The sequence below is a fragment of the Cololabis saira genome, chromosome 20 (assembly GCF_033807715.1).
Source record: "Cololabis saira isolate AMF1-May2022 chromosome 20, fColSai1.1, whole genome shotgun sequence".
Lineage (NCBI taxonomy): Eukaryota > Metazoa > Chordata > Actinopteri > Beloniformes > Belonidae > Cololabis > Cololabis saira.
The window spans coordinates 1,472,850-1,485,211 of NC_084606.1; the positions used below are offsets into that span (position 1 = coordinate 1,472,850).

The following is a 12,362-nucleotide window of genomic DNA, read 5'->3' on the forward strand; positions in this document are numbered from 1 at the left end:
TCGTATCGTGACTCAGGTATCGTGATGTGTATCGTATCGTGACTCAGGTATCGTGATGTGTATCGTATCGTGACTCAGGTATCGTGATGTGTATCGTATCGTGACTCAGGTATCGTGATGTGTATCGTATCGTGACTCAGGTATCGTGATGTGTATCGTATCGTGACTCAGGTATCGTGGTGTGTATCGTATCGTGACTCAGGTATCGTGATGTGTATCGTATCGTGACTCAGGTATCGTGATGTGTATCGTATCGTGACTCAGGTATCGTGATGTGTATCGTATCGTGACTCAGGTATCGTGATGTGTATCGTATCGTGACTCAGGTATCGTGATGTGTATCGTATCGTGACTCAGGTATCGTGATGTGTATCGTATCGTGACTCAGGTATCGTGGTGTGTATCGTATTGTGACTCAGGTATCGTGATGTGTATCGTATCGTGACTCAGGTATCGTGATGTGTATTGTATCGTGACTCAGGTATCGTGATGTGTATCGTATCGTGACTCAGGTACCGTGGTGTGTATCGTATCGTGACTCAGGTATCGTGATGTGTATCGTATCGTGACTCAGGTATCGTGATGTGTATCGTATCGTGACTCAGGTATCGTGATGTGTATCGTATCGTGACTCAGGTATCGTGACTCAGGTATCGTGATGTGTATCGTATCGTGACTCAGGTATTGTGGTGTGTATCGTATCGTGACTCAGGTATCGTGATGTGTATTGTATCGTATCGTGACTCAGGTATCGTGATGTGTATCGTATCGTGACTCAGGTATCGTGATGTGTATCGTATCGTGACTCAGGTATCGTGATGTGTATCGTATCGTGACTCAGGTATCGTGATGTGTATCGTATCGTGACTCAGGTATCGTGGTGTGTATCGTATCGTGACTCAGGTATCGTGATGTGTATCGTATCGTGACTCAGGTATCGTGGTGTGTATCGTATTGTGAGGTCCTTGGCAATACCCACTCCTACTGTTTATTATCTCGCCTGAAGTCTCGTAGTTGGTTTAGAATGCCACGCAGGCTGGCGTCGTCTTCCCCGTCCTCGCTCATCCCGCATGTCGGGGAGCTACGTCGGCTAGCAGCATCTGGTGGCAAACCCTCACGATATCTTCTGTCGTGATCATAGTTCTCCCACTTCTTGTGTTAACCCTGTTCATTGCCGCGTTTATGAAACACTCACTTGTTAGTTATCTCAGGGGTTAACAGGGTTAATTTGTGAAACCGTCTGAGAGCACAGGAATCAAGCTGCCATCTTCCTTGCGACCCGGAAGCGCACCCCCATATGCATTTTTTTCCTAAATCCTGCCTCAATCCTGCCTCATGCTCCTTTAAACCGTGACCTTTGTGTGACTAACAGAGCAGTGAAAACGGGACAACGGTCGGAGTGTTTGGCCCGGAAGACGAGGATGAAGACACAACGACACGCGCCACAACCGTCGCTACGGTCGCTAAAGAAACCCTGGGAAAGGCTGACATGACGACACAATTACCACAATCGCCCTCCTCATCCACACCAGGTACGGAGCAGTTTGACTTTAGTTTAGTTTATTTATTTAGCAATATAAAACAAATTGAACAATAAATGTAAAAACATTGAAATAACCTGCAAGGAAAGGAAGAAGCCTGGTGGCTTCTATAGAATCATTTCCTTATATGAAGAAAAACACAACAAAAGCTGCACAAGGGGGAGTAAAAAAACACAAAAAACACAAAAGAAAATGTAACTCAGATTAAATAATAAACACTACAAAGATGAAACAATAAGAAAGTTCTTTAAATGTTTTTGGAATATTGGCAAGGATGGTGATGATTTAAGAGATTTATTGAGTGAATTCCACAAGTGGTGAAAGATTGATGTTTACATGTTCTACAAAACGGTAAATTAAAATCCTCTTTGTGCCTTGTGGCATAAGAATGAATATCAGAATTAACACAAAATAAATTATGAAAAAAAGAAGGAAGATCTTGTATATCATTTTTAGATTTGAACATAAATAAACATGTTTTAAAAATGTTAATTTTATTTTGGGATAATAATGAATATTTAATGAAAAGGGGAACAGACGCTCATATCTGTTTGTGTGTGATATCATTCTGAGAAACCTTTTTTGAATTATCAGTCATTTATTAATATATGTTGAATGTGTCGAAGCCCAAACAATGTTGCAGTAATTAAGATTAAACTATAATAGAGTTAAATGAGAGGAAGGAAGAACAAAAGGACAAACTTTTCTCAAAATACCAAGCATCTTCGTAGATTTCATGCATACCGTATCAATATGTTGTTTCCAATTTAAACAATCATCGATGATGACACCCAAGAATTTAGTACGAGTAACCTGGAAAATTTCAGAGCCATTGATTATAATTCTAGGCTTTTCTTTGGGAAATGTTTTGTTTTTGTTACTAAAAATCATGAAGTTGCATTTTTTTATATTTACACTGTGTCCTAACTTCATGTGATGCGAGTGAGCGTCAGCGACAAAATCAATTCCATGTCTTTATTAGGGCCCGAGCACCTTCAGTGCGAAGGCCCTATTGTATCTGTAGGAATTTTTTTTCTTTCTTCTTTTTTCTTTCTTCTTTTTTCTTTCTTCTGACAAAAGGAAGGCCTTTTTGCCCCCCTTAACGTGCCCAAAAAGTCACCAAATTTTGCATGCAAGTCAGGCCTGGCGAAAAATTTGATATTTAATGGTTTACATTAATGGGCGTGGCAAAATGGCTCAACAGCGCCTCCCGGAAAACTTTGCGCCTCAAGCCCCACAATACGGTTTGACGTACATGCACGAAAATCGCTACACACCTGTATCAGTACACAACTTAAAGAAAAGTCTCTTGGGGTCATGCCCGAAACCGAACAGGATGTCGGCCATTTTGAATAAATGGTGTCATTTTGGCGAAATTTATGCCATTCCTTCAGCAGTTAATTCAGCCCGAACCGTAACGTGCACCCAGGTGTGTTATACATCAAAACGTGCGTCTCCATCCTGCGACTACACGCATTACTTTTCTCTTTCAAAAGCGTTACCGTGGCGACGCTAGACGCCAAAAAGCGCGCCCCCCTTCATCTGATTCGTTCAGACAGAAAAAACTTTGTTCCTCAAGCCCCATAATACATGATGTATAATTTTTTTTCTTTCTTCTTTTTTCTTTCTTCTGACAAAAGGAAGGCCTTTTTGCCCCCCTAAACGTGCCCAAAAAGTCACCAAATTTTGCTTGCAAGCCAGGCCTGGCGATACATTTGATATTTCATGGTTTGCATTAATGGGCGTGGCAAAATGGCTCAACAGCGCCCCCCGGAAAACTTTGTGCCTCAAGCCCCACAATACGGTTTGACGTACATGCACGAAAATCGCTACACACCTGTATCATGTCGCAACTTAAAGAAAAGTCTCTTGGCGCCATGGCCGAAACCGAACAGGAAGTCGGCCATTCTGAATTAATTGTGTAATCTTGGCGCAATTTATGCCATTCCTTCGAGAATTAATACGGCCCGAACCGTAACGTGCACCCAGGTGTGTTATACATCAAAATATGCGTCTCCATCCTGCGAGTACGCGCATTCCTTTTCTCTTTCAAAAGTGTTACCGTGGCGACGCTAGACGCCAACAAGCGCACCCACCCTTCATGTGATTGGTCCATATTTGATAGTTCCCCAAAAGTCACCAAATTTTGCATGCAAGCCAGGCCTGGCGATAAATTTGATATTTCATGGTTTGCATTAATGGGCGTGGCCTAACGGCTCAACAGCGCCCCCTAGAATACTTTTCTCTGCCATAACTTTTGAATGGTTTGACATAAAGAATCGTGGGTGGTGTCATGGGACTCGGTATGGAGTCCTTTACCATAATTGGTGAAAATTAGCCCCGCCCCTTCTTCTGATTGGTTGTCCCTATTTCCTGCTATAACTTTTGAATGGTTTGACATAGGAAGTCGTGGGTGGTGTCTTTTCTGATATGCTTATGGGGGCGGTGGCCGTGAGTGCGAGGGCCCGTTCATCGCTGCTTGCAGCTTTAATTATAATTGGACTGTCCTAACTGGACGCAGCGACGCAGAGTTTTGAGCTGAACATTTGTCGGACGCCCTGCTTCTATTCTCTTCCTGTCGCTCGCGTTGAAAGGCGGTTGAAAGGCGGTTGAAAGACGGTTGAAAGTTGATCATGAGATATAATGAGATATATCATTAATTAATTAAATGTATCATTAATTAATTAAATGTATCGTTAATTAATTAAATGTGTCATTAATTAATTAAATGTATCGTTAATTAATTAAATGTGTCATTAATTAATTAAATACTGAAATAATTAAATATATTTTTTCACTTAAAATGAATTGTATTTTAATTCATTATATACATATTTAAGTCAAATTTTAATTAATTAATGACTCATTTAATGAATGAATGATATATGTAATTCCCATTTTTAATTAATTAATGATGTATTGTATGTACTGATTGGTTCTTTCCCCCCCTGCCAAGCCTCTGGTCCTTAGAGTTTTTACATGATTTAAGCTGGGAGGGGGAGGAGGGCTTAGGAGGCTTAGACTTTAGAATCTTGCTAGCTCTCAAACATTGCATACTATAACTTTAATCTTGAAATACAATTTCAAGAATAAAGTTGAAATTTCGTGAATAAAGTAGAAATTTGAGAATAAAGTCGAAATACATTTTGACTTTTATATCGAAATTGTACTTCAACATTAATCTCGACATTTCGACTTTATTCACGAAATTGCACTTACATCTTCAATGTAAGTGCATTATGAAAAAAAGATCTTCCTCCTCTAAAATATTATTTTTATTTTTCTCCTGCCTGGCCCTGATACTCTTCCGTACTTTAATCATTAAATATTTATTTATCTTGAGATATAATTGGTCTTGTTTCTCTCTCTGCAGGTTTTGTGGTCCTGGCGTTTATAATCCTGGTGATCATCGTCCTGTGTGTGGTTCTGTATTTCCTCAGGAAAGCTTCCAGGGTAACAAACGTCATAACTACAGATGTCTTACTTGCCTTGTCTCATGTTATCCACTGGATTTTGTGTTTGGGTCTCCAGCTTCCGACTTGTTTATGATTTCTTCCCAGACGTACTCTTTCGATCTCCACCGTCCGAGTCCCATGAGCCGCCACAGCGAGCCCACCGGCACCTTCGAGCCCGTTTACCTGGACAACCTGGGTGGGTTTGTGCTTGGGTAATATTTAACGCGTCTTGTCCTTGTACGAGGTGATCCTGACACGAGTGATTTGTTTTTCCTATCTCAGACCAACCGGGCCTTAAAGACGTGATGACAGCGGAGGGTTCACCCCCTCCAGTAGCCAACGGTTCCAGTCTGCCATCAGAAGAAAATGGTCTCAGTGAAGAAACCGGTGAAAAGCCCTTTTTTTTTCTCGTGTTTGTTAGTTATGAGCGATCTTATAAGGGTTGGTCAGATTGTGCTCGTGGTTTATGTCATGTAGGTGAGTTGGATTATTCCCCATTTACCTGCCACTATTACCCCTTTTCCACCAAACCGGTTCCAGGGCTGGTTCTGGTTCACAACTCGTTTAACTTGGAACCAGCTGAGAACCGGTTTGTTTTTCCACAGCTCGGGCACTAAGGGGAGCTCAGTCATGACGTCTCTATAAACGTCAGTTACGTTGCTGCGTTTGTGTGAAAGTTGAAGCAACAACAAGGTATTTGCTCTAATAGAGGGTTTGAATTGACGTCACTTCCCCACTGGACCACGCCCCCTTACTCTGGACCACGTCCCCTTACTGGCACTGAGTGGTAAAAATGTCTGCAACTAGTGGAGAAGACGGGATAACAGCTGATTATCGGCTTAAATTAAAGTCAGTTGGACTTGACAGTGACCCGTACACCAGTGACCAAGAACCAGTGGTCCATGGACATTAATATTCGGTACAGTTACCAAGAACCAGTGGTCCATGGACATTAATATTTGGTACAGTTACCAAGAACCAGTGGTCCATGGACATTAATATTTGGTACAGTGACCAAGAACCAGTGGTCCATGGACATTAATATTTGGTACAGTTACCAAGAACCAGTGGTCCATGGACATTAATATTTGGTACAGTTACCAAGAACCAGTGGTCCATGGACATTAATATTTGGTACAGTTACCAAGAACCAGTGGTCCATGGACATTAATATTTGGTACAGTTACCAAGAACCAGTGGTCCATGGACATTAATATTTGGTACAGTTACCAAGAACCAGTGGTCCATGGACATTAATATTTGGTACAGTTACCCCAAGAACCAGTGGTCCATGGACATTAATATTTGGTACAGTTACCAAGAACCAGTGGTCCATGGACATTAATATTTGGTACAGTTACCAAGAACCAGTGGTCCATGGACATTAATATTTGGAACAGTTACCAAGAATCAGTGGTCCATGGACATTAATATTTGGTACAGTTACCCCAAGAACCAGTGGTCCATGGACATTAATATTTGGTACAGTTACCCCAAGAACCAGTGGTCCATGGACATTAATATTTGGTACAGTTACCAAGAACCAGTGGTCCATGGACATTAATATTTGGTACAGTTACCAAGAACCAGTGGTCCATGGACATTAATATTTGGTACAGTTACCAAGAACCAGTGGTCCATGGACATTAATATTTGGTACAGTTACCAAGAACCAGTGGTCCATGGACATTAATATTTGGTACAGTTACCAAGAACCAGTGGTCCATTGACATTAATATTTGGTACAGTTACCCCAAGAACCAGTGGTCCATGGACATTAATATTTGGTACAGTTACCAAGAACCAGTGGTCCATGGACATTAATATTTGGTACAGTTACCCCAAGAACCAGTGGTCCATGGACATGAATATTTGGTACAGTTACCAAGAACCAGTGGTTCATGGACATTAATATTTGGTACAGTTACCAAGAACCAGTGGTCCAATGACATTAATATTTGGTACAGTTACCAAGAACCAGTGGTTCATGGACATTAATATTTGGTACAGTTCCCAAGAACCAGTGGTCCAATGACATTAATATTTGGTACAGTTACCCCAAGAACCAGTGGTCCATGGACATTAATATTTGGTACAGTTACCCCAAGAACCAGTGGTCCATGGACATTAATATTTGGTACAGTTACCAAGAACCAGTGGTCCATGGACATTAATATTTGGTACAGTTACCCCAAGAACCAGTGGTCCATGGACATTAATATTTGGTACAGTTACCCCAAGAACCAGTGGTCCATGGACATTAATATTTGGTACAGTTACCAAGAACCAGTGGTCCATGGACATTAATATTTGGTACAGTTACCAAGAACCAGTGGTCCATGGACATTAATATTTGGTACAGTTACCAAGAACCAGTGGTCCATGGACATTAATATTTGGTACAGTTACCAAGAACCAGTGGTCCATGGACATTAATATTTGGTACAGTTACCAAGAACCAGTGGTCCATGGACATTAATATTTGGTACAGTTACCCCAAGAACCAGTGGTCCATGGACATTAATATTTGGTACAGTTACCAAGAACCAGTGGTCCATGGACATTAATATTTGGTACAGTTACCAAGAACCAGTGGTCCATGGACATTAATATTTGGTACAGTTACCAAGAACCAGTGGTCCATGGACATTAATATTTGGTACAGTTACCCCAAGAACCAGTGGTCCATGGACATTAATATTTGGTACAGTTACCAAGAACCAGTGGTCCATGGACATTAATATTTGGTACAGTTACCAAGAACCAGTGGTCCATGGACATTAATATTTGGTACAGTTACCAAGAACCAGTGGTCCATGGACATTAATATTTGGTACAGTTACCAAGAACCAGTGGTTCAATTCAATTCAATTCAATTCAATTTTATTTATATAGCGTCTAATACAACAGAGTTGTCTCTAGACGCTTTACAGAGACCCATACCCAGAACATGACCCCCGAGCAGTTATTACATAAACAATGGCAGGTAAAAACTCCCCTAGTGGGAGAAAAACCTTAAGCCAAACAGTGGCAAGGAAAAACTCCCCTTTAGGAGGGAAGAAACCTTGAGCAGGACCAGGCTCATAAGGGGGGACCCTCCTGCCGAGGGCCAGACTGGTGGGTCAGGGACGGCAACAGCACAGCAGGCAGGTGGAAGCAGCAACGGGATGACCAGGGGTGGGGACCGCAGGCCAGCACGCAGCTCCCGAAGCTCTGGCCCAATCAGCAAGTCCCAGGTTGGGGTGCAGGGTCAGGGAAAGACTTGTGCTCCGTAATGCAAGCTACAAGCCACCCACGACCACCTGCAGGACAAAAGAGAGAAAAGGGAGGAGAAGGGGGGGCCAGCAACGGGATGACCAGGGGTGGGGACCGCAGGCCAGCACGCAGCTCCCGAAGCTCCGGCCCAATCAGCAAGTCCCAGGTTGGGGTGCAGGGTCGGGGAAAGACTTGTGCTCCGTAATGCAAGCTACAAGCCACCCACGACCACCTGCAGGTTCCGGTGTCCGGCAAAGGATGCTGCAACATGGACAAAAGAGAGAAAAGGGAGGAGAAGGGGGGGCCAGCACAAGAAACTACAGGAGCGACTCTGACACACTAAAGTTTACACTACCTAGAGATTTACCAACACCAACTAGAGGTTTACTAAACACTAACTATAGGCTTTACTAAACAGAAATGTTTTAAGTTTAGTTTTAAAGGTGGAGGTGGTGTCAGCCCCCTTAACCCAGATTGGAAGTTGGTTCCATAGTAGTGGTGCCTGATAGCAGAACGCCCGCCCTCCAAATCTACATTTAGATACTCTAGGAACTACGAGTAAACCTGCACTCTGAGAACGGAGAGCTCTGACAGGAACATAAGGCACTATCAGGTCTTGTAAATACTGCGGAGCTAAGCCGTTTTGGGCTTTATACGCAAGTAATAGAATTTTAAACTGGATTCTGAATTTTACGGGTAACCAATGGAGCGACGCTAACACTGGAGAGACGTGGTCTCTCCTGCTAATTCCTGTCAGTACTCGTGCTGCTGCATTTTGGATCAGCTGGAGCCTATTCAGCAAATTACGTGGACATCCTGCTAACAACACATTACAGTAATCTAGTCTAGAAGATACAAACGCATGAACTAGTTTTTCTGCATCACTCTGCGAGAGGATTTTCCTAATCTTTGCAATATTACGGAGATGGAAAAAGGCTATTTTACAAACCTGATTGACATATGGTTTAAACGACAAATCCTGATCGAAAATAACACCAAGGTTTCTCACAGTTGCACTGGAAGCCATCGCAACACCATCTAATCCCTTCCTAAGATGCTCTGGACCAAGAATGATAACCTCTGTTTTGCTTCTGCTTCTGTGTGGTCCATGGACATTAATATTTGGTACAGTTACCAAGAACCAGTGGTCCATGGACATTAATATTTGGTACAGTTACCAAGAACCAGTGGTCCATGGACATTAATATTTGGTACAGTTACCAAGAACCAGTGTTCCATGGACATTAATATTTGGTACAGTTACCAAGAACCAGTGGTCCATGGACATTAATATTTGGTACAGTTACCAAGAACCAGTGGTCCATGGACATTAATATTTGGTACAGTTACCCCAAGAACCAGTGGTCCATGGACATTAATATTTGGTACAGTTACCAAGAACCAGTGGTCCATGGACATTAATATTTGGTACAGTTACCCCAAGAACCAGTGGTCCATGGACATTAATATTTGGTACAGTTACCAAGAACCAGTGGTCCATGGACATTAATATTTGGTACAGTTACCCCAAGAACCAGTGGTCCATGGACATTAATATTTGGTACAGTTACCAAGAACCAGTGGTCCATGGACATTAATATTTGGTACAGTTACCAAGAACCAGTGGTCCATGGACATTAATATTTGGTACAGTTACCCCAAGAACCAGTGGTCCATGGACATTAATATTTGGTACAGTTACCAAGAACCAGTGGTCCATGGACATTAATATTTGGTACAGTTACCAAGAACCAGTGGTCCATGGACATTAATATTTGGTACAGTTACCAAGAACCAGTGGTCCATGGACATTAATATTTGGTACAGTTACCAAGAACCTGTGGTCCATGGACATTAATATTTGGTACAGTTACCCCAAGAACCAGTGGTCCATGGACATTAATATTTGGTACAGTTACCAAGAACCAGTGGTCCATGGACATTAATATTTGGTACAGTTACCCCAAGAACCAGTGGTCCATGGACATTAATATTTGGTACAGTTACCAAGAACCAGTGGTCCATGGACATTAATATTTGGTACAGTTACCAAGAACCAGTGGTCCATGGACATTAATATTTGGAACAGTTACCAAGAATCAGTGGTCCATGGACATTAATATTTGGTACAGTTACCCCAAGAACCAGTGGTCCATGGACATTAATATTTGGTACAGTTACCCCAAGAACCAGTGGTCCATGGACATTAATATTTGGTACAGTTACCAAGAACCAGTGGTCCATGGACATTAATATTTGGTACAGTTACCAAGAACCAGTGGTCCATGGACATTAATATTTGGTACAGTTACCAAGAACCAGTGGTCCATGGACATTAATATTTGGTACAGTTACCAAGAACCAGTGGTCCATGGACATTAATATTTGGTACAGTTACCAAGAACCAGTGGTCCATTGACATTAATATTTGGTACAGTTACCCCAAGAACCAGTGGTCCATGGACATTAATATTTGGTACAGTTACCAAGAACCAGTGGTCCATGGACATTAATATTTGGTACAGTTACCCCAAGAACCAGTGGTCCATGGACATGAATATTTGGTACAGTTACCAAGAACCAGTGGTTCATGGACATTAATATTTGGTACAGTTACCAAGAACCAGTGGTCCAATGACATTAATATTTGGTACAGTTACCAAGAACCAGTGGTTCATGGACATTAATATTTGGTACAGTTCCCAAGAACCAGTGGTCCAATGACATTAATATTTGGTACAGTTACCCCAAGAACCAGTGGTCCATGGACATTAATATTTGGTACAGTTACCAATAACCAGTGGTCCATGGACATTAATATTTGGTACAGTTACCCCAAGAACCAGTGGTCCATGGACATTAATATTTGGTACAGTTACCCCAAGAACCAGTGGTCCATGGACATTAATATTTGGTACAGTTACCAAGAACCAGTGGTCCATGGACATTAATATTTGGTACAGTTACCCCAAGAACCAGTGGTCCATGGACATTAATATTTGGTACAGTTACCCCAAGAACCAGTGGTCCATGGACATTAATATTTGGTACAGTTACCAAGAACCAGTGGTCCATGGACATTAATATTTGGTACAGTTACCAAGAACCAGTGGTCCATGGACATTAATATTTGGTACAGTTACCCCAAGAACCAGTGGTCCATGGACATTAATATTTGGTACAGTTATCAAGAACCAGTGGTCCATGGACATTAATATTTGGTACAGTTACCAAGAACCAGTGGTCCATGGACATTAATATTTGGTACAGTTACCAAGAACCAGTGGTCCATGGACATTAATATTTGGTACAGTTACCAAGAACCAGTGGTCCATGGACATTAATATTTGGTACAGTTACCCCAAGAACCAGTGGTCCATGGACATTAATATTTGGTACAGTTACCAAGAACCAGTGGTCCATGGACATTAATATTTGGTACAGTTACCAAGAACCAGTGGTCCATGGACATTAATATTTGGTACAGTTACCAAGAACCAGTGGTCCATGGACATTAATATTTGGTACAGTTACCCCAAGAACCAGTGGTCCATGGACATTAATATTTGGTACAGTTACCAAGAACCAGTGGTCCATGGACATTAATATTTGGTACAGTTACCAAGAACCAGTGGTCCATGGACATTAATATTTGGTACAGTTACCAAGAACCAGTGGTCCATGGACATTAATATTTGGTACAGTTACCAAGAACCAGTGGTTCAATTCAATTCAATTCAATTCAATTTTATTTATATAGCGTCTAATACAACAGAGTTGTCTCTAGACGCTTTACAGAGACCCATACCCAGAACATGACCCCCGAGCAGTTATTACATAAACAATGGCAGGTAAAAACTCCCCTAGTGGGAGAAAAACCTTAAGCCAAACAGTGGCAAGGAAAAACTCCCCTTTAGGAGGGAAGAAACCTTGAGCAGGACCAGGCTCATAAGGGGGGACCCTCCTGCCGAGGGCCAGACTGGTGGGTCAGGGACGGCAACAGCACAGCAGGCAGGTGGAAGCAGCAACGGGATGACCAGGGGTGGGGACCGCAGGCCAGCACGCAGCTCCCGAAGCTCTGGCCCAATCAGCAAGTCCCAGGTTGGGGTGC

General features: G+C 42.2%; 1 protein-coding gene across 1 annotated transcript in view; it reads left to right on the top strand.

The window, feature by feature from the left end:
- Nucleotides 1-3,549: 3,549 nt before the first annotated feature.
- Nucleotides 3,550-12,362, top strand: part of LOC133420902 (uncharacterized) — a 30,697-nt gene continuing 21,884 nt past the window's right edge. The window contains exons 1-4 of the mRNA XM_061710783.1: nt 3,550-3,568; nt 4,915-4,994; nt 5,102-5,192; nt 5,279-5,383. Of these exons, the coding sequence (XP_061566767.1) occupies nt 3,550-3,568; nt 4,915-4,994; nt 5,102-5,192; nt 5,279-5,383 (295 nt within the window). The remainder of the gene's footprint in view (nt 3,569-4,914; nt 4,995-5,101; nt 5,193-5,278; nt 5,384-12,362) is intronic.